Here is a 23,564-nt window from a genome sequence, read left to right as displayed (position 1 = left end):
CAGAATTTTAAACTGTGGTGCTGAACCGAGGTCTGAGAAGGCATTTCTTTTAAACAAACAGCAGTGGCAACAGCAGCAAGTATTGACAGCAGTTGTATGGCATGGGTAATATACTGCAGATGTCACGACACACTGCCGCTGCCCGTATTCCATCATGTGTTGCTGTTACCCTTCAGTCCTCTCCAGTCATTTCAATTCCACTGGACTTGTAGACAGCTATGTTTTATGTCAGTCTGAAAAGAAGGGCATAAAGCTTTCCTAAAAATAAAACAAAAATAAGCAGACCTCATGATTCATTAGTTTTCCAGTTCCCAAAAAAATCTGGCAGATACATCCATGTGTCTGAATCATTTCTGTCTGTATTTCAAGAAAGTCTGGATTATTGACAGTGAGTCCATGATACAGTGGAAGCACACATATCTCTGTCCAAACACATAAGTACACACACATTTTTATCTTTGTGGGGAACCTTCATAAACATAATGCATTCCCTGTAGCTTCTCAGCCTAATCTTAAACATCACAAGCTAGCCTTGAGCTTTACACTAACCATAACCTAAAGCTACTGTATTTCTAACCCTAAACTGTAAACTAAATCAGGGGGCTTTTTATATTTGTGCCACCCAGCAATTTGGTCCTCACCAGGCTGTCGGGACCCCACAAATATAACAAAACAAGTCCACATACAAGCACAGATAAACAGACTATGCCAGAAAAGCCTGTAAGCTCTCATATATTCTGCTGACAAACGTACATGGCTGAGACGTGTATTAATTAAAACCGTATTAAAGTACTGATTTAGCCGCATTCTAATTTAATGAAGTCACAGATCATGTAATTGAGAGAATTACAAAATTGCATTCTTTGTTCCAGATAATTGTATCCCATCTTAATGCCTACTTTATAGTCTGTTAATTTGTTTTATCTCATCACCATCATCTTCTTTGGACTCTTTTTTTTCATTAAATAGAAAATATGGCTTGTAATCCCTGTGTGCGTTTGCATTATGTCAAAGCAAACCATGGAGATTTCATGGATCCATTAAAACATCTTGGTATCCCTGTGTTCGTACTGGCTAAAAAAGGTGGAAAAGATTCAGTGTAGCCTACTGTATTCTTTCTCTCTATCTATCTATCTATCTATCTATCTATCTATCTATCTATCTATCTATCTATCTATCTATCTATCTATCTATCTATCTATCTATCTATCTATCTATCTATCTATCTATCTATCTATCTATCTATCTATCTATCTACTTCCTTACTGTCTGGTCTCTCAGTGGTTTGGCCTGGCGAGGCCCCCTCTACAGGGATGGATTTATCATTAGATAATGACAAATGGCAGGCGCAGCTGAGCTGATTTCAGCACTTACTGCTCCTTTGGGAGCCCATACTCACCACACTGCAAACCACACTGACCACCCCCACCCAAGATCTTAATTGAACGAGTGGCTGTGCAGCCAATTGATTCAGCCTGACATGCATTTCTGGTCATTTCCAGTCGGTGATGTAGTGTGACCTGCGGGTCAAAATATGCTGCGATTTGGAGCAGAAGGCACTGACATTAGTCTTGATTTGTTGGACTGCTACTCTTTCAGAGAGGGACTTTATCTCTGTGGATTTGTGGGAGATCAAGAGAGAGGAAAGAAAATATCTGAATAGATCTTTGACATCCTACAGACCCCTAAAGATGTGAGCAGAAGTTATTGGATTGAGTGATGTTGAAAGATGCGGTGAGATAATAAATATTACTCTTGGATACATGCAAAATATAAGGTGGTAATAAAATGTTTCTGGAGATGTAATTGCTTTGATTTAAGTGCTACATCTTGATTTTTATTTACCCCCCTTTGTCTTACTGTAACTGCAGTAGTGCAATGTTTGTGATTCGAGTTTGCAGGGACTAATTTACTATCTGTCTGCACTGGGTATGACTTCGCAAAATCGCTGACAGTGGCAGTGACATGCTTATGAAAGTTATATGTTGGTTGAACTGATGCAGTCTGATGATACTCACAGTGGTAACAGTATTGCTGCTTTCCTCCTTAATCTGGGGTAACTGGTCGAGCTACGCAGCAGCAAACAGCTTCCATCACCACATATAATACATTTTAAGAGTATTACTGTAATTTTAATCATTTTGGGGGTTAAATTGTACGGCTTGTGGTTTGTTCCAAAATGTCAGTGTCTGATCAGAGCTGTGGCTGCTACACTCTCATCCTTTAGTTAAATGGCAAACGCTGCATTATGTAGATACAGAGATGGTTTTATTTTATCTCGTTTCTCATCCTAGAAAGACTCGACAACCACGGAACTAGCAGATGTCTCTGACAGAGCAGACTGTCTGCGTGTTTAAGTATGGGGATGGTTCTTTTTCTGTAATTAGAAAGAACAAACTGTACATCTTTTGGACACTACGCTAAAGACTTGCTTTGAAAATGTAATGATGTGTTTTGTGAGAGGGAGGAAAGCAGGGCAGCGTTTTGGGACTGTGTGTGTATGTTGCAATATTGATGTTGTTTATAATAACAACAATGATAATGATTACAACAGCAAACACCATATCCATCATTGCTATCATCTTCTTCGCGGGCATCATTTGTCAATCTTAGTGAAGTTTCAGCATCAGATAGTTCATCAGCCTGCTGTGCTGCCCTTCCTGTATTTCACTTTGCAATTTCCAGGTCACCTTGTCAAGGTGAACAGGTACACAACATGAATAAAAACAATTTATCACCACACTTATACCATTGTTTTCCCATGTGCTGTATGTACACCATAGGAGCACAATTTACAGTCGTAGACTTGTGACTTTGACTAAAGTTACATTAAACAGACTTAATGGATAAGTCTGTTGATATTTTATATTTTTCATACTGTCACCAAATCCAGTGAAAAGACCAAGACCAACAATGAATTGATCCTTCTAACAAATGTTGTGTGTGTGTGTGTGTCTGTGTGTGTGTGTACACAGCCTGATATAGTAGCTTATTCCTCTGTGAGACAGCGCCTCTTTGTTGTCCAAAAACTATTTAAAAAAAAACATCAATGAGCCACAATGTTGTACTGGGTGACATGTTCCCTCATTTAGATGAACATGGGCACCGGAGTTTATTTTGAGTGAAACCCACATACACTATCCCGCTGCTGTAAATCTCACTAGAGCAGTGCCCAACTGTTTTAGAGCATTGTTTACATCCTCAGTAGGAACAAATTTGGTTCAGGCTTAGTGTATAAACACGCTGGGAGATTTGGAAAGTAATGAGATACAGACTGCATTGTTGGCTCTATCATTTCATGGATTTGCTGAAAAAAATTTAAAAAATGAAATACAGAATATCACCAGTCGTATCCTTTGGGTCACTGAAGTGAGGCTTGACATGGGCTAAAGAAGTGGTTCAACAAAGACTTGACAGCAACAACACTCCTGAGGTCTCTGTCCTGTAATAACAATAAAGTCTTAAATAATACCCATATACATTCTATCATGAATTAATATAGTTATTAGTCCTTGGAAAAAAACAATGCATTTCAGAACTGTTTTATACTTTTGCTTTCACCCCAAACTGAGTGTGTAAAAGGCAGGTTCTTAGTCTTAAGCCTTCTCTTCCCCTCTCAGATGCACGTTAGACAGCCAGAGATGTGTTTGCAACGTTTTACAACCATTTGCCACTGGTCATCTGGATGTAATGCAACTTTAATGTGGAAACATACTCAACTGGCAAAGCTGCATAAATGAGATGGAGACGGCAAAAACCCTTATCTTAAAACAAAGTCTGGGGTCATGATAGGCACACACAATGATGTGGATCAAACACACACTTATTTGCACTCACAGTTCCTGCACTGCACTAATGGACAGCGGGCATGATGGAGAGCGTTATCTCCGTTTGCCTTTGTCCCCCATATTTTATTCAGCAGGGTCTGTCCTCTGTATTGTGAGTGTGTCTTTGCGTGCAAATGTGTGTGAGTGTGTGTGAGGTTTTATGGCTTTGACTGTCCCCTCGTCCCTTAGGGAATGAGCTCTTCCGACTTACAGTAGCATACTGTAAAGCCCCCTCTTGTTAGACAGAGGTTCTCAAAGGCCCTAAAATATCAGCATCAGCAGAGAGCGCTGAGGAAGTGGTTGAAAGGAAAACTAACAAGATGACTCAATGATTATTTAGAAACAGTAAAGAGAATTTTCAATTAGATGTACTCTGTCCTGGGGGTTTAAAAAACTGTGTTTTTGGTAGCTGCGTAGATACATCATAATCTTTCCAAAACAGTGCATTATTCATGGCCTGTACTCCACTGAGCCCATGAAACACAGTGGCCCCAAACTGCATCAGGGTAAACGTGTTATTTGTTTTAAAGTATTCTGACACTTTGCCTCTTGTCTTCTCAGGGCCAGAGTTTGGAAGTTAATATGAGGATGACCAGAGCCCCTCGGACCTGTGATTGAATTGGCAGGTAAGAACTGAATCATGAACTGGATCACCTTTATCCATCGTAAAAAAAATAAATTTAAAAAAAGGACGCCCTAAGGAGTTGAAAAGAAAAGAGAGAAAAATAAAAAATAACAGACAAAAATACATTATGTTTTGTTTATGTGACAAATTTTACCCCAGTTATGTGCCATGAGGTAGAAATCTAATATAAATATATTCAGATGTTTTTTTTTTTTTTTGAGAAATACTAGATACAGAGAGAAAGCAACTATCTCAAAGAAGATACAGCTTTTTTTTTTTTTTCTTTCAGTACACACCCCTGAAAATGGAGCTTTTCAGACAAAATAAATCATCCTTATTATCTCACTGCCGGTACACTTCTGAAAGTGTGGGGAACACAGCACAGTCCAAAGGTGTCTAATTCTGGTGAATTGGGAACTATAAATCACCAGTGTGTTTCTCTGTTGTCTGCCCCATGAATGCTGGGATTACCCCTCGGAGCCCATGTGATCATGGAAAAACGATTTAGTGAGGAAAGTAAATAAATGGCTGTATAAATGAACCGCAAACTACTTCTAGTTATTTACCCTCTTATCTGTGCTATTTCACATTAAAACCACTGAGTTAGTTACGATATGCAGCTTTTAATTCACAACACTGATCTGATTTAGTGTGATATTGTGCAGACAAATGACAACATTGCCTCAGAAAGCAAGAGGGAACAGCCATGACCTCCTCAGTGTGTGGTTTTCACAGAAGTCATGGGATGTTTTCATAAAGTAATTGCTATACCTCAGGAGGGGGAAACCTCCTGTTCTTTCAGATTTACCTCCAGAGTGTTGATTATTGAACATCTCCATGCAAACCGTAATGACAGAATAATTTGTACATCTGTTGAAACCACTCTAGGATTTGTTTAGCAGATTGTCTGCGGAATAATTGGCACATTACAGGGAGGAAATATTTGCACCGTGGGGTGCATTGAGTCCCTTGAAATAGCGGCCATCCAGAGCAATTATTGAGTATAATTACTCCCTCAAGATGGCTGACTGTTGCATTACACAAACACAAGCATGGTTCACAGGTGGAATTATGGGCATTTGTTGACTTTCTCACATGTGAACCTGGCGAGCTGAGAGAATCACCTACCAACCAGCTGTTCTTTGTGTGTTTGTCCATTAGCTTTGTGTAACATGCTGAACACACTGAAACTTTTTTTTACAAAAGTACAAATGAAAATGATTTGTGTGACTGAAGGAGGTGTAGAATTTGTTTGATTGATAGACATGGACAGAGAGAGATTCAGTCTTATAGACTTTATTCAATCACAACACAGTACTGAATGAGAAATGACATGCGGCTACTTTGATGCATGGGTAAGTGTGTGGGGAAAATGGAAAGAAACAAACGACATAAAGTTACCCAAGTGGAAAAAATAAGAAGAACTTCATGACTCTCAGCAGTGTTTCTGTGCTGGTACCTCTGCTCACATTGTAAGAAGTCTATTTTCACGAGACATTTCACCTTTGTGTCAGGCGATTTTTTTTTCTTTCTTTCTTTTTTTTTTTTTTTAGAGCGGGCTGCTGGCCCGTACACAGAAATACGCCTCTAGTGTGAACAGCCCTGCTGTAACTCATGCGTGTAACTTCCAATACACGTCTGCTCTACTTTTGGTGTGAACCTCTGTCACAGTGTCAGGAAGCTTTTATTTGCAACCACTGCTCCTCTAGGCTGACGATACTGTCTGTCTGTGTTGGACATATTAAGTCATAATGTTTGCATCTATTATCCTTGCCACAGTTAATCATTCTGGAAGCTTTTTCTTTCTTTCTTCCTTTATTTTTACGGGTGGTACAGCAGCAAATCAGGCTCTGGGTGCAAAGTCACCTATAAAAGTGGTGACTGTCAGACCTCTTTTAAAGCTTAATGGAAATCAACTTACAGTATTTGATATGATGCATGAATAGTTGTTTTTATGATCCACTTACTTCAAAGCTCCTTTTCATGTGTTTCTCTTTATTTTATCCTCCCTTTATATTAGTCCCAGTAGGGCAGAAGAACAGGATTTTTCATTGAAATGATATTGACTTTGTGTAATGGAATAATTTACCATGTTCTTATTTGCACTAGAATGCAGCAAATTATAAATAAAGTAAGTGACATACCGAACAAAACACTCACATTTTATTCCACATTTTGCTATGTTGCCTCATGTTAAAATCCTTCAAATTCATTTTATCATCTTCACCAGTCTAATCTAAGATGACCATGCAGGAATCTAGAAACATATTAAAAAGGGATTTACACTGTATTTTGTTGAAGACAAAAGCAATTGCAGCCTTGAGTTTTCTTGGTTTTGATGCAACAAGCTTTACACACCTGGGTTTGGGGCTTTTCTGGTGTCCTCAGCAGATCCGCTCAAGTGCCAAGAGGTTGACTGCCGACTGGCGGTGGACAGCCGTTCCCAAGTCTTTCCAGACATGTGTGACGGGGGTTCGAGTCAGGTCTCTGGCTGGGCCACTCAGGGACATTCACAATGTTGTCCCTAAGCCACTCAGCTTTCCCTCAGCCCTGAGTGGTTTCCCACTGAAAAACACCCCCACAACACGATGCTGCCAGCACCAAGCTTCACCGTTGGGATGGTATTAGGCAGGTGATGAGTGGTTTCCTCCAGACATGACACTTAGAATTGAGGCCAAACATTTCAGTCTTGGTTTTATCAGATTAGAGAATCTTCCTTCTCGTGGCCTGAGAGTCTTTTAGGTACTTTCACCGAGGAGATGGGTAGGGCTGGTCGATCTGATGATCTTACATTGTGGATGATTATTCTTTGGCGTGCTAAACTACTTTTTTAGTTGAATTGTGCAGGTTGCATCATTGTTAGGTGGTACATTTAAATGTTTTAAAAGTTCAGTATTTAACAAATAGTCCATTGTTAATGTTTAAACACCCATCCTGCTACTGTAACTGCAGCTGGCGATGGCAGTTCTTGCTCTGCACTGTCAAATTTGGCACAGTGCCGCATGTATACATGTACCAGATCTTCACCTGAGCACAACAAGAACCCCTGTCATCAGCTGCAGAGATTAGTTTTGACAAGAGTTGACTAGAGTTTCGACAAGGCAGATATCTGAAAGAAGCGAAGTGGAAGGATACGAATCGTAACTCCTGGTCATCACAAAATGCTTGTCATGTAATTTTTTGTCCAAACCATCCGCCTCTAGGAGAGCGGTTTTCGTTCTATCCTTCAGTCCTGCTGCACTGGTCGTCCTGGAAGTTTCTCCACACAGGGGAGAAACCCGGAGTAACCATCCGTAACCTTCATCTCATCTCTTACCTCAGCCTTTATCCCCTAATAGCTTGGTTTGCTTGAGCAGCCAACTTTAGATTCCTGCTTGTTCCCAACTTCTTCCATTTAAGAATTATAGAGGCTACTGTGCCTTTGGGAACCTTCAGTGCAGCAGAAATGTTTTTGTTGCCCAGATCGTTGTATCAACACAACCCTGTCTCTGAGCTCTGCAGGCAGTTCAGGCTGTTGCTCTGATCTGCATTTTTACCTGTGTGATCTTATATAGTAGACAGGTGTGTACTTTTCCAAATCATGTCTAATCAATTGACTTAACCACATGGTGTGCTCCAATCAAGGTGTAGAATCTCAAACATGATCAAGAGAAATCAAAGGCACCTCACCTAAATACCAAGTGCCACAGCAAAGTAATGGGATTCTTTTTCAGTTTTTTGTTCATGACAAATTTTGAAAAAAAGTGAAGGTATCTCAGTACTTTGAATGCTGAAACTTTCTTCATGTCAGCTTTACTGTTCTTCACTTTAATTCTGGCAGACAATAAAATGATGGATTAAGACAAAATAAAACAAGAACAGTCTATAATAGCTTCGCCTTTTAATATCCTGTGTTCTCAAACAGCTGCACAATATCATAATGTTATTTAAAATGAGTAGCACTCTCCATTAAGACCCTCTCTCATTAAATTAGTCCATGTTTCAATTCATATACTATAAATTTAATTACAATTGATTGTTGCCCACTGCAGTGTATATAAATTTAATAGTAATTTAAAGATTCATTAAAATTAACAATTGTATAATTTACGGTATATACAATCATAGAAGATACACATTAGTGGCTGGTGTGTTGAAAAGAAAAAAAATGCATTGATCTATATTTTCTTGGATAGACCTGATCAGGAAGAACATTTTTTTTCGCTGTTTTGAGTTAATCTATAGGACTTTAACCTTTCAAATGAAAAAAAACACTGTACCAAGTTAAATGTTTTAGACAGTGATAAGACACGCAATCGTATCTTTTTTATTGGTATTCATGACAATAAAGACATGCATGGCTCAACACACAACAGAGCTGTGAGCCTTAAATGCCAAGTGCTGATTTTGTTCTGAATCTATCTTACTTAATTTATTAAATAATAGCAAAATTATAATTACTCCCCCAAGAATGCATTTATATTAAGCTAAATTAAAATGATTGATGAAATTCCTCATTGTATTGGCATTTCAAAACTACCCCCCGCCCGACACTGTCACCATTATAAGATGCCGCCGAAGCATTGTATTTTGACATTTGGCTCCACTCATTGTTTTCCTTACTGCCAATAGCTAACGTTCTCTTTGCAGACGCTCTGGAGACCTAACCTTGAGGTCAGCTGATGTTACACTGCTATACAGTACTGACACATCAATCAAGGAGACATTACAAGCATGTGCCCTTGAACATGTCAACACTGAACACATCTTAAAATCAGTCATACAGTATGTTCAAAGAAGGAGAACAGATGTCCAGTACAGCTCTTTTTTTGCTCACTGACTCATGGCAGTGATGCAATTATGCCACAACAGTTATTGATTTTTTAAATCACTGCTTAGTTTCCTGGTGGTTTGTATCAATCCAAAGAGATTAGAAGTGTCCGAGATTTGAAGTTGACGTTTGAGGAATGAAGTCGCTTGTTCAATCTTAACAGAGGCTTTAGAATACTTTTGGACACTGTAGCCTTTCAGTTTCGTCTCTGGTCTTTAGATATTATCAGTGTGCTGCCTATCTACCTTTTATCTCACATGTTCTCGCGAGCTCCCACTCAATCACAGAAGAGACCGCGTCACCTGAAAGTCCGGGTTCACAGCCTCTGGACGACCTCGACGCGACGCGGTCAGTCTCGGAGTGATGCATGCTGACCCTGACCTCAACCACACTTCGTAGACTGACAGCAACATTATGGACAGACTCCTCCATCCCCCCACATCCTTGAAGAGTAGTTAGCAGCCATTTTCTGCCCACAGCCTCTCTGAAATGTTTGCTGGGTGAAGAATTATTTTATCAATACCTCTTGTCACCCACAAGCCCCCACCACCAATGCGCTTGCTCGCTGTGAAACAAGAGGGCTGTCACGTACACAGCTTGTGAAAATTTGCACATGCTAAAAGCACCGACTCTCACATACACACCTTTGGCTGCATGTATCTTTTTTTCCCCTTTGGGTATAAGAGGAATCAAAAGATTGTGGAAAAAAGGACGAAAGAATCATGGGGAAAATGTTGTTTTAATCTGAAATCATGTTTTCAAATGGCTTTGAGTGTGTTAAAATGCACATATTTGTAGTGTATGTGAGTGTACTGGCTCATGCAGACGTACACATCCTTGCATGTGCAAGAGATGAGATCCTGATTGGCCACTTTTGTCCAATTGACATTACCGTGGTTCATTTATCAGGAAAATGTGTCCCACTGGGGGTCATCCTCTGACTGAGGGGGAGGCCAATTGCTTGGTCTCTGTGCAGAACTGGCCTGCACCTGAATAACAAGTGTGATGCCCTGCAGTAATGATACACCATCCTCATCCTGCCATGGTGAGACACCACTCTCTCTATAGCAGATACCAGAGCGTTGACTCACGAGTAAAGCGTTTTCACCAACAATGACCTCATTCAAAAATAGAAGAGTGATGCGTCACTGTAAACAAGCGAGATACTGCATGTACTGCAGGGGAGAAAGACTGAGGCAATAGAAACTGACAGGTAATCTTTTACTGATGAGGTGACAAAACGTTGTTATTCACAACCTGAGATTAAACCACATGCTGAAAAAAGTGGAAACAACACAGTGCTTTATTTAAGTTCAGTCTCAGTGGCTCTGCTGTGCTCCTTTCATTCAGGTTAGATCATCCTAGCACTGTTGTGCTTTATAAAGAAGAAGACTGGAAATTCAAAAGATCCCCTTCGACCTACAATAGTTACAGTACATGACTCAGATATTTGGCCTTTGTTATGCACTCTTAATTGTTTTCCAATAAGACACATACACAAGTGCAATGTGGGAAATTTAAACTCTATAGTGTCCATAAAGTGAGAGTGGATGTTTCCGTGGAAACATTTGCATTCAAATGATTTCAGATTTTTTCTTTTATTCCTTAAAATCCAAATAAATTAATGCAAGATCATTTAAACGAACACAGTCCAATAAACAGCTGTACAAAAACACCAGTCAGCTTTTCATCCAGTGAGCACAGTGATAATTGTGTAACATCGGGGACCTTTGTTGTACTCCTTTCTTGCCCCCACATTTCCCGTCTAAATCTCCACTGTTAACTAAGCAATAAGGGCAAAGTTGTGTTGTCACATGCTTACACCAGATTACTCTGGGTGGACAAGTGCACATGGCTAAAAATTGTGATAGTGTTAAATATGTGTGGTAGCTCGCTGCACATAAATTAATTCACAGGCAAACCAGCTGAGACAGACTCCTTACTTGTAGCCAGCATAACAACAGCTCATTAGATGTGCTAGCGTCTTGCGGTTTTTTTTTTTTGTCCCTTCATCATATACAGTATGTTTCAAAGTAAGACATGTGCTGCTGTTAATGAGCAGAGCGAGAGAAAAAAAAAAACTTTTCTGCATCTCCCTGCTGGTCAAAGAACTCAATGTTGGCATTAAGGAAGCACAGCACCTGTAGACAAAATCATAAATCCTGATTAATGTGTTTGCCCTAGAGTAACAATTACTTACAAAACAGGGCTTAAGTTATATTTCCTAGAACATTTCTTTGTGTGTCTAAATTGCTTTTTATTTTGTCTTTAATTTCATTGCAACATGTTCAGCATTGACGTTTTCTCTTTATTCACATTAGCTGATTTATGGTGATAATAAAGCCAAAAAAAGGCAGGGTCTAACTTCCTAATACATTCCCATGCAACAATTGCTTGTTAATTCAGCGTTTGTTAGATGAATCAAATTAATTTCGCCATCTTGTTTTGGATGAGACAGACAGACAAGCTGCAGAGTGGAAGGATGTCAGGCTGTGGGCAGGGGAGCAGCTGTCAGTTTGTCACACTTGGCTAGTTAGTACCAATTCAAAGTACTTGGCTTGTCTGTTTCACTTGGCTGGTTAAAACAAAAGACACTGAAAAAGAGCTACACACACTTTATTATACGGTGGCTTCAAATCAGTGCATTGATCTGTTACAGTAAGCTGTAGGGAAAAATGGGTGCACTCCAGGATTCATACACAAGCGTACATAATGGGAATTAATGGGAGTGTGTCTGTTTGTGTACTGTGTTGAATTCCAAATACTGTACTGATGTATCTGTGTATTTTAGAGACAAAATAGATACATGTGTTATACATGTGTGATGGACTCAAAACAGGTCAGTTTATAGCTGACGTTTGTAATTTTTTTGATGTTTGAATTTTTAATTGATAGTAGCAAGTAATATAGTATCACAGTATCTATTTTTTCAGTGACTCAGCTTTGAAGCTCCATTGAGAGTCGGGAAATAGATTCAAACTGGACGGTAAAAAAATAAAAAGCAAGAAGAAGAACTGGATGAAGCTACTTTACCTTTGCAGTAAATAATGATCATGGTCATCCCTGAAAGGTGTGGATATTGCTGTTGTTAACAACATTGAAATTTACGGACTGAGGCAAGACCTTATATCATATTTGCATGGTATCAAAATTGAACTTTTCATACAAAGAATAACCCCCCCATCCTCAGTTTATTACCTGATCCAAGGTAATGTCTTCCAGAGACCACCCACAGAGCTGATCCAAATGACAGTTGCAATACTTTGGTTAATTGGCGCATATTCAGTGATCATCTGCAGATAATATCCTGCTGCTTACTATGCAAGTTTATCCATGTAGGTGGTTGGTGCAATGTGAATGAGGTCAAGAGGTTATCTGCAGATAAAACAGTTAATTAATAGTAGAGCGTGTGTGTGTGTGTGTGTGTGTGTGTGTGTGTGTGTGTGTGTGTGTGCGTGTGTGTGTGTGTGTGTGTGTGTGTGTGTGTGTGTGAGAGAGAGAGAGAGTTGTTTTAGTTGTCATGTGAAAAGAGCTTTACTGTACTAATGTGTCTGTTTTATTTCACCTTAAGAGATAATTATGTATAATGTTGGGCACTTCTGGAGGTCATTTGAAGTAGATTCCTACAGTACTCATGGTCATGTTGCAGGCTTTAAATTCAGTCATTATTAAGTCGTATAGAGAGGAATAAATAAATACCATGAAAAAAAATAGTATTACAAATATTACAAACAAATAAGAGAGAAATGCGGTACAAGTCTCACACGTTTATTAGGTCAACACAATAAATAAGTCTCACCCTTTTAGCTGTTGTGAGTGAGAAAAACAAAAACAAAAAAACAATCAGTGACATTTCTGCATAATTGTGATGGTATTTTCAATTAGCTGTGTCATCTAGAAGACACAAAAAATAAACCAAATAAAGATTGTAATTACAAATATGAAGCAAAGCAGTTGAATCATACTGAGTGACATGCTGTTTTCAGCTTCACAAAATTACCACAACTGTCTCAGCAGATAAACAGCAGCACCTGACACTGGCTGAAGGGGAGGATGCTGTGTCCCATCTTAACCCCAGTCAAATACAAAAATACAGCTTGAGATAAACAGTGGCAGAAGACTGCATGCAAAACATGACTGTGTTGCCAAAAACATAAATAAATAATAAAATAATATATGATTACTGCAATAGAGGCCTACCTTCGTCTAATCTGTTCATTGCACCAGTCATGGTGTGTTCTGGATGTTTATGCTGGGAGGCTGGAGAGGAGGGAATGAGGAGAAGGCTTATGATGCATGGGGTGGGTATCCCTCCCACATTGGAATCCATAAAGGATTCTGGTTTATATTTGGAGCTGTTGCAAGATTGCTGGCATTATCAAGAAGTGACCTGATTTGATTTATATCTCATTAATCTCTCCCTCTCTTGTCTCTCTCTCCCCCTCTCTCTCAAGAATAGCATACATGCCGACCTTCCTCTGTCACACACTTCTCTCACTCTACAATCTCTCATCTTCCTCCCCCTCTCCATGCGATACGGTGTGAAAGTCAAACCCTCCGTCAGTCACTCCTCACTAAAAAGTTCATAATCAACGAGCACTCAGGCTTTAACTGAGAGACGAAAGCATCAGGTGAGTCCTCTCTCACTTTCCTCACCTTTCACACAAAGCTCTCGATGTGTTTGTGAAGGCTGAAGAAAGGAAATAATTGTTGACCGTGGAAAGAGAGCAGAAGGAAATCACTCAGTGCTTCTTGCCAAGCAGTGGCAACACCAGACCTATTTTAGGGGACTTTAGCCCCACTAGAGTTTCCTGTAGCCCTGCTAAATAATTAATTCTGCCTTTTCTGGCTGATTTATAATGCAAAAAATACAATACAAGCTACAGAATTACAGCACTCATGAAAAGGGCTGAGCACTCTGTGTGCACTGGTGAAAACAGCCACAGTCTTGCAACTGTGCATTCAGCCATAAAAAATAAAAGAATGGTGTGATGAAACATGGGACTTACACAAGCTGATCTATCTAAAATGTTTCCCCTGTTGAATTATGGGATGCTCACAGGGCCCAAGCGCCAGCTGATTAATACAGATACACTAACCATAAACACAAGACCACCAGATTTCACACAAAGGAATAATTTTAAAAGAGCATCTCTGTATATCCAATACTGAAAGTATTGATTTAACACACGGTCTACAGAATATTCAAGAATCAAAGGCGCTTTTTGTGTCATTTATTGTCATATGCACCTGTATGAGGACTGATACGTGTGATCATTGTACTGAGTGTGTACATATTGTGGATGACAGGGAGAGCTGAGCAACAGCAGATAAGATGCTGTATTTATGCAGTATGAGTACTGATTAGTTGTGTCATTCAAAATGACAAGTCTCTTGTTTCTATGGCTGTCAAATGTGATTCCCATTGGTGCTTCTCACCTCTGAGTGGTCTGACAGCAGATCCCCAGGGAGGGTTTGTGGGAAAACGGCTGATACAGTATGACCTTATGTAAGAGGTAATGTTGCACATTTGGTTATTTATAGGTAGATGTGGTACTGTAAATGTCTTCTATAGTTAATTCATAGCTCGGGGCGGTGTTTAGCTCCCGCCTCATGTGTTGAGGCTATAGTCCTCACTGTAGGCGACCCCTTGCCGAGCAGCCCTATCCTGTGTGTAACCCCCCCCCCCCGCCTCCCATTTCCTGTCTCTCTCTCAACTGTCCTGTCCATTAAAGGCCAAAAAGCCCCCCAAAAACTATACTTTAATTCATAGCTGTACAATACCTAAAACATTCACTTATGTTACTGTATCATAAAAATGCAGTATGTTGTCAGCATAGCCGATGATTTGTGATTTTGTACTCTGAGTTTGACACCTTTTGAACAGCACCAAACAGGTGAACAAATGGTCCTTGTTAATCAGTAAATTCCTTTGTTGATTTATCTGAGTTACGATATATCATATAACAAGCATGTTGTCATATGTGCATTCAAACATAGTTATTGATTCTCTATGCTGATGACACTCAGTTGTACATTTGTATCTGTTAGTTCCAAAACATACAGAATTTTCTCAAGGAACAGTTTTCCAGTATTTAAATTGTTGAATTTGGAAATCCAGGCCTAAAATAACGAAAAGCTTCTGTAACCTTTGGTAAACTCTCTCCATTTTTTGATGATTCTTGTAGAAGAGTATGCTTATGCTGCATGTATAGTTGTATGTAGTCATCCACAGAGTTTTCTTTGTTCGACTGACTTCAGTGTGAATTATTTCCATTTCACAAACCAGAAATTAATTCAGAAATGTTGCAGATCTCGCTCTTCAATTGTCTGCCATCCTGCTAATCTGGGGCATGCTTTAGTTCTCTCCACCAGACAAAGAGACAGCTGGCAGTTGATAATCTGTCAGGACAAAAGTTTAAAAATGCATTCTTTTCTTAATCTCATTTTCCTTATCTCTTTTCATCTAATTCCTTCACTGCATCACGTAAATCCAATTTTGCTGCTTTCATTGTCAGCATCAGAACGTATTGTTTTGCTTTGTAAATCAACTTCATCTTTTCTGCTACCATAATTTGGCTTCTGTTCTGTTGACTCATTGTTTATGTCTTTTCGAGGTTTGATCTGTTGAAAAAGCGGATGAGTAAGTGTAGAATAAGAAACAGAGATTCCTTATCCACAGGATATTTATTCACAGTGTTCAGCATATTTTTTAGTTGGTCATGTTACTGCCAGAACTTCACCTTGGAAAAACATTGTCTGAATAATACAACATGTGCACTATAAATACTCATATGACTTAAAAGTTATTTCTGCCAGAGTCAGTAGAACATGGAAATAGAAAACTCAAACTATACTGTTTTAATTTTTTTGTGTAAAGGTTTAATTACTAACAAATTAAAGTCGCCTTAATGGAATGTGATTTTCAGACTGGTGTGATCCCTGTCACATGCCTGCCCTGCATGAAAACACACTCTTTCTCCACCCTCAGGCTTTGGCTGCTTGGAATTTGAATTTTGTAATTGAAGAATTAATGGACTCAGTAATCAAGCAATTAATCAGTAGTTACTGTAATAGCCTGACATTCTAAAGTGAAGAGCTTTCTGTTGCAGATTAGTCTGTGTTGAACATATTGTATAGAAGCAGGAAATACTGTAATCCGGCAACAGCACTCTTGTAGCTGATTTATTCTTTTCTGCTCAGAAACCAGCTGCCATGTTAATGCTGTTACACTGCAAAAGTGAGGTTGCATTTTCTTTTCTATTTTTTGCTTTGTTTTGTGCATTCGTCAGCACATTGTGGTACATTACTGCTCAAGTGTTTCTATAATACGTCTTTGAGCTGTCTAATGTTCATAGATGTCTTCATTAGCAGAATTTTACACATCCACATTGAAAAGAAATAAAAGCACTCCGATCTATTTACAGTTACTTAAAAAGTCAAACATCATGTGTTTTCAGCTGACAGTGTCAATGACAGCTGACTGAATGACTAAGGAGTAACAGTGTTTATTTTTGATTACCTTATTTAATTTTGACAGCTGCTGCACTTTTTTACATCAAACACGTCCCAAGAGAACCCTTGTCTCTCAGAGCTGAATTGCTCTGTTTATGATTAAAACTTATATGCATGACAGTTATAGTTCTTTCTGTGACAAATTTGATGGTTTTACTGTGGTTATTTGTATCTTAAATGCACATTTAGCTCGGCAGATCAGGGCTCATCACAGTCATTCAGCTACATGTTGGGAAATCTAACACTCTCTCTGTGAAGTTCACATTTTTTTCATTTTCCACATTGATTTTTTTTTTCCTGAACGTGCTGCAGTTTCCACCCACATTCAAAAACATTCAGGTCAGGGAGATTAGAGACTCTATAAATGTTTCTCTTTATCTGTGTTAGCTCCTTGACTCACTTCTGACCTGCCCGTAGTATTTCCCTATACCTGTCACTGCAACGGTGATGAAAACTAATGTCTTCCGGTGAATTGGTACAACTTTTAGATAAATAAAAAGCTGCTGAGAGCATCACAGCCACTTTTGAGCAGTGGTTGATACCTTTCTCACTATACACAAACCATGACAACTATTGGAATTAGTTAGTAAGCAGCTGTACTCTGGTTTGAACAATAAATTGGTGAATTCACACAAACATTAAAACTAAAGGTCATTAGCAGATTTGTATGGTAACACATTATTCTTCATTAATCTGTATTTCCACGGGATTGGTTTTTGATATTTAATATTCAAAACCTTCCATAGATTTATTCATGAAACATTTTTTTCTCATCTATCTCTATAAAACTCTTTTAATTCAATCTGAAGCTCCATCTAAATGGTGTGGTGTTCACTTGTAGTGATTCATGACTGATAAAGATTGCTCTGCTGTCTTTATGAGTTCAATTATTGTAAGAGCATCATTGCTTTTAATGGTGTGGCTGCAAGAGTGTTTTGCTTTTCCTGTGAAATTACTTAGTTTTTTTTCTTCTTTAGTTTCACTTCCACAAGTTCCTTTGCTGACTGGTGTTTCTGCTATATACTGTACAAATGCTCTTTAACCATTTATCACTGCTGTGCAACCATGAAAAATTAAAAACATTGAAGAATACTGGGGTTAATGAGTACAAAACAAGAGAATAATAACTACACGGAACTGCTTAAATAAACATGCGTCATTCATTCACACATAGCTGCCATAGCAGTGGAAACTGTGCATCTCTTGCACACAGTACGTCTTAATCAAAGAATACATTGTTTGTATTTCCAGTTTCCTCTGGCATGACACACAAAGAGCTGCACAAACAAACTCCCCGGTCCCATTTTGGTTTGACATTCCAGTCGTATACTTGCCTTTGAGGAACTGTGAGTTGTAATCAGACGTTTCCAGATATCTTGACTAGATCGAAGGACTGGTGGGTGGTGAGCTTCCTTATTATTTATGTCCCTCCATCTCAAATAAATCACACGACACAGCAGTCATAGCTGCTTTTCTTCCCTCCCTTCCTCCTCCTGCAGAGATACAGCACAGAGGTTGGCGGCTTCATTGTGATTTTGTTTTATGTGACTGAGATTGAGAGTGCGAGGACAGTGCACCCAGAAACAGAATGGAATATAAGGCACTCCATAAAGGTTGCAAGTTTGCATGTATGTGTGTGTATCAGTGGCTACAACAGTTACACAAACTTAAAGAATATTGTTGGGTAAAAATCTCCAAATCTTTTTTTTTTTTTGGAATTATGATTTTCTGGGATTTTCATAGTTTTATAAACCACTGATTACATCATATTATTTTAGATTTTTAAACATGAGATAAACACATGCAGTGATCTAATGTATCTCTGTGTCTCTCCTTTCATTCCAGTGGGTCCAAATCCTCTTTTCCAAAGAGTGGAAGACCAGTCAGCGAATTATGAATGTTAAACAAGATGACCTCCTCTCAGCAGCAGCAGATGATGCGAGGTCCTAGGTGGAACCGGGCCTTGTCCGACCCTTTGTTTGTGCTGCTGCTGGCCCTCCAGCTGCTGGTGGTGGCAGGGCTGGTACGTGCTCAGACGTGTCCCTCTGTCTGCTCTTGTAGTAACCAGTTCAGCAAAGTCATCTGCACCCGCCGTGGCCTGCGAGATGTCCCTGATGGCATCTCTACCAACACTCGCTACCTGAATCTGCAAGAAAATCTCATTCAGGTCATAAAGGTGGACAGTTTCAAGCACCTACGACATCTAGAGATCCTGCAGTTGAGCAAAAACCACATACGCAAAATTGAGCTGGGAGCCTTCAATGGACTGGCCAGCCTCAATACCTTGGAGCTTTTTGATAACCGCCTCACCACTATCCCGAACGGGGCATTTGAGTACCTGTCCAAACTAAAGGAGCTTTGGTTGAGGAATAACCCCATTGAGAGTATTCCCTCCTATGCTTTCAACAGAGTGCCCTCATTACGGCGGTTGGACCTTGGGGAGCTCAAACGGCTCTCCTACATATCTGAGGGGGCCTTTGAAGGGCTGAGCAATCTGCGCTACTTAAATCTGGGAATGTGCAATTTGAAAGAAATTCCCAACCTTATTCCCCTGGTGAAGCTGGATGAACTGGAGATGTCGGGGAACCAGCTATCTGTCATCCGGCCTGGCTCCTTTAAAGGGCTCATCCATTTGCAAAAGCTGTGGATGATGCATGCCCAGATCCAGACTATAGAAAGGAACTCTTTTGATGACCTGCAGTCACTAGTGGAGCTCAATCTTGCCCACAACAACCTCACCCTCTTGCCCCATGATCTCTTCACTCCTTTACATCACCTGGAGAGGGTGCACTTGCACCACAACCCGTGGAATTGTAACTGTGACATCCTCTGGCTAAGCTGGTGGCTTAAGGAGATGGTACCAGCAAATACCAGCTGCTGCGCCCGCTGCAGTTCACCTTCCAACCACAAGGGACGATACATTGGTGAGCTGGACCAGAACTACTTTCACTGTTATGCTCCTGTTATTGTGGAGCCTCCTGCAGACCTAAATGTGACAGAGGGAAGCGCTGCAGAGTTGAGATGCAGAGCCAGCTCGTTGACCTCAGTAAGCTGGATTACACCCAATGGTTCCATCATGACACACGGTGCATACAAGATCAGAATCTCTGTGCTGAATGACGGCACTCTAAACTTCACTAATGTTACCATGCAGGATACGGGCACATATACGTGTATGGTCAGTAATTCTGCAGGTAACACGACAGCATCTGCCACACTCAACGTGTCCTCTACAGAGAACAGCAGCTTCAGCTACTTCACCACAGTGACAGTGGAGACCATTGAAACTCCACATAATGAAGGCTTCACCACTACTGTGCAGCAGAAGATGGGCCCCACCCCCTCTTCTGGAGCATGGGAGTCGGTTTCACCCACCTCTACAACGACCACCACATTTCGGACCCCGCTGTCCACCCGTGCCACAGAGAAGACTTACACAATCCCTGTCACAGAGCTGACTGGGGAGGACACACTAAACGGCTTGGACGAGGTGATGAAGACGACCAAGATCATCATTGGCTGCTTTGTTGCCATCACACTCATGGCAGCCGTCATGCTGATTATCTTCTACAAGATGCGCAAACAGCACCACCAGCAGAACCACCACGCACCCACGCGTACTATAGAGATCATTAACGTGGACGAGGACTGTGTAACAGGGGGCCCGGGCATGGAGGGCCACCTGACTCTGCCTCCTCTTGAGCATGAGCACCTCAACCACTATAACACCTACAAGACTGCATACAACCATGCCTCCACTATCAACTCCATACACAGCTCAGCGCACGAACCTTTGTTAATTCGGGCCAGCTCAAAAGACAATGTACAAGAGACCCAAATCTAATCCTTTTTTTTTTTTTTTTTTTCAAAATGAGACATTATTAAACCGATGGAATTACATAAAGACATTACTGACGGGACATTACTGATAAGTGGATGTGAGGACTGTGGCTCAAACATGGAGAAATAGACTCATCTGTTTGGCAAATCAGCGGGTGGTGATGTTTATTCAATGACTTTGGGAATTAGGGTATGTCTACTGTTTCAAAAAGTGTCTTTACAAAACAGAAGTTATTTATTTAAGAAAAAAAAACTATTGTGGTTAAATCAAGAAAAACTGTATTCTGCAATTATTTTTTCAGCACTTAATTCATGTTTTTTCCCCTTCCTCTCATTTCATGGGATTGGTTTACTAATATGCTTTCAAACTCTGTTTGAAGATCTGTCAAAGAAAAACTCTTGAAGCAAATTATTGTTTGTTCTTTTTTTGTAAACTGCAGACTTTTGATCAGATGAGATAGTAACCTCATTTTCCCCATGTAAAAAAGGAATCTAGAGCACATTAGTGAGTTTCTCCAGCTGTGGATTAAGTGATGAAATCTTTGTGAACATCTGTAACTGGGATGAATAAAAACACTTGTTCATTATTTTTTACAGTGATTGACAGAACTGTCAGTGATGAAATTTGATCATAGTTCACTGTTTAATTAGATCTGTCACATACATATTAGGCATTCTGCTCTGTCATCATTAGACTGAGGGTCCTAAATGGAGGAAATGTGTCCTGCGTATTGCTATTGTAAACGTCAAGGCTCACTATTAGAAGTACATTCTAGTTAAATTAAATTCTATAGATTAACTATGAAAGTCTTTGTGTTCCTAATGTATATGCAAAATAGATTTTTATCCCTGATCTCCACTTGTTTTGATTAAATTTCCAAGCCTCTTCTTCGGAGACATGATTATTATACAGAAAATGTCAATAACTGCATTAAGACCAATTCTGATCTCTGAAGGTCATGATACAGGAGCAGCATTAATGGGTATGTTAACATAATTCAAATTAAAAGTCATGGGAAAAAATGGAGATGATCTTAAATTCTGGCGAAGGTTCACTGCATCTATGTGAAACATTTCTAATGTATGACAGATTCACCTTTACCTTACGGTGCTTAGTTCTGCTGCATATGAAGATGATTGCTTTGAAGCCACCTTTTTCATGCTGGGCCCCTTACCTCATCTGCAGTACTGCAGGATAGAGTTCTGTCAGAAGCAGACTGATGAGCTGAAGAAAGAGCGTAAACCCTTTATACAGCTGTCTGAGCACATTGCCTGTCATCTGTGGGCTACGTTTCCACATGGGTAGTGCTTGGCAGTGCCAGATTCACACCCTGCCCCTGCCAAACCATAGGACTTGGCCCTGAGCTAGAGGGCTTATGCTGCAAGAGGCTTTAGGGCTGAATGTGGGGATCGTGGGGGATCGGGCATCAACCAGATGTTTGGATTGCACCTGTCTCTCTCACCCTCCCTTAGCGACAACACAATTTACATTTTAATTGATGTGCCCATGGGTTTTGGATCTACACAGCTCTGCAGGTGCTCATGCCCTGGAAAGCATTTCAAAGTCTTCACAAAGAAAACTAAACTGGTTCCAGGTACCAGACATGCAGAGGTTACACCGACGTCTGTCACTTGCCCCTGGTTAAGTTTTTAACAAATTAATGCAGCTTCTGCTCTGGTAAAATATATACAAACAAGCTTAGGTTCATGCTTCATTCCATTTTGTTTTAAGAATGAATTAAGGTGTTACATTAAGGAATAATACAGATGAGAATACTTCATAGTTACATAAGATAGTGATATGTACTTTATGTGGGGTCACCATGTACACCACTATCCTGAAAACTGGAAGTAGTAGGTCACCTAAAAAAATCAGAGTTAGTTGTACGTTTCAAGCATTCATTAATTCATCCTCTATGGGCTTTACAGGTTGGATTAACGGTGGTTCCAGTTTTATTCCAGGGATGGGAATGTTGGTTTTCACAGCAGTAATAAAGTGTCAAGCAATCCACATAAACTTTGCAAGCTACTCCTGCTGCATAATCAAAATCGCTGCTGCCCATTTATATGCTCGTTTTGTTCCACACTCATACATTTCGACAAAAAAAAAAGAAAAATGAATATTCACAATACTGTCAATCTGAGGAGCTGTGATGTTCATGGGCCCATGCTACAAAGGCCCTCCTCTGGTTTTTCATTGGTCAAGTTCACTCTATACTATACTGCTCAGCCTCACTCTAACAATATGCTGCATAGCCAAATTTGACAAAAATTCATTCTAGTGGGCATGAACATTTGAAACCTTTTTAAGGAGAGTGTGGTCCACTCAAACAGGCAGATTTCAACCTAAAAGACAAAGAGGCTCCTTCCCTGGCAGTATTGCTTCGGCATTTTTAAGTAGTAGTGAAAAGTATTGAGGAAGAACAGCACCAGTTCTTCCTAGATCCCCAAGTCTAGGATATGGAAAAAGAATCAAATTACACAAGATAATAATCTAAAGCCCCTTTCCCACAGGACTAGTATTACCTGGGGTCCTCTTGTGATATGTAATACATTAATTGCATAGATTATATATGTTAATACTCCATGTCTGCAAACTGTTAAGTAAAATCTCTTCAGCAAATTACTTTCCATATCTTGACTAATGCTGACGTAATTCATAATATTAGTCCTGTGTGCATTATTTTATGTTACTTTTGGGTTTCATCCAGGGTTTTCCTCTTCATCCAGGTTAGGAATTATGGAGGATGTAGTGGAAAGAGTTTTCATTTCCTTTTGGGTGCAAATGCTACTCTGCCTGGTAACCCATCGTAAGTTTCAAAAATAATTTGATAATCAAGAGCAGTACATTTAAATGTGACCGAAGACATTATTTATTCACTTTGAACTTGCAGTGCACAACACAGATGTTGGGGGTAGACTCCTAAATAGCATGAGGTCCCCAGGT

General features: G+C 39.8%; 1 protein-coding gene across 2 annotated transcripts in view; it reads left to right on the top strand.

Moving 5' to 3' along the window:
* The window catches only part of LOC146986047 (leucine-rich repeat-containing protein 4C-like), a 169,959-nt gene extending 149,278 nt beyond the window's left edge, over positions 1–20,681 (top strand). For both annotated transcript variants that reach the window (XM_085779617.1, XM_085779616.1), the window contains 2 exons: positions 4,389–4,453; positions 18,623–20,681. In XM_085779617.1, coding sequence (XP_085635743.1) covers positions 18,675–20,621 — 1,947 coding nt within the window. In that variant the 5' untranslated portion in view covers positions 4,389–4,453; positions 18,623–18,674 and the 3' untranslated portion in view covers positions 20,622–20,681. The remainder of the gene's footprint in view (positions 1–4,388; positions 4,454–18,622) is intronic.
* The last annotated feature ends 2,883 nt before the right edge of the window (positions 20,682–23,564 follow it).

The sequence above is a fragment of the Trachurus japonicus genome, chromosome 6, assembly GCF_045865225.1.
Source record: "Trachurus japonicus isolate A0001 chromosome 6, Traja_1.0".
NCBI classification, from domain to species: Eukaryota; Metazoa; Chordata; class Actinopteri; order Carangiformes; family Carangidae; genus Trachurus; species Trachurus japonicus.
This window is presented reverse-complemented; position numbering and strand designations above follow the sequence as displayed.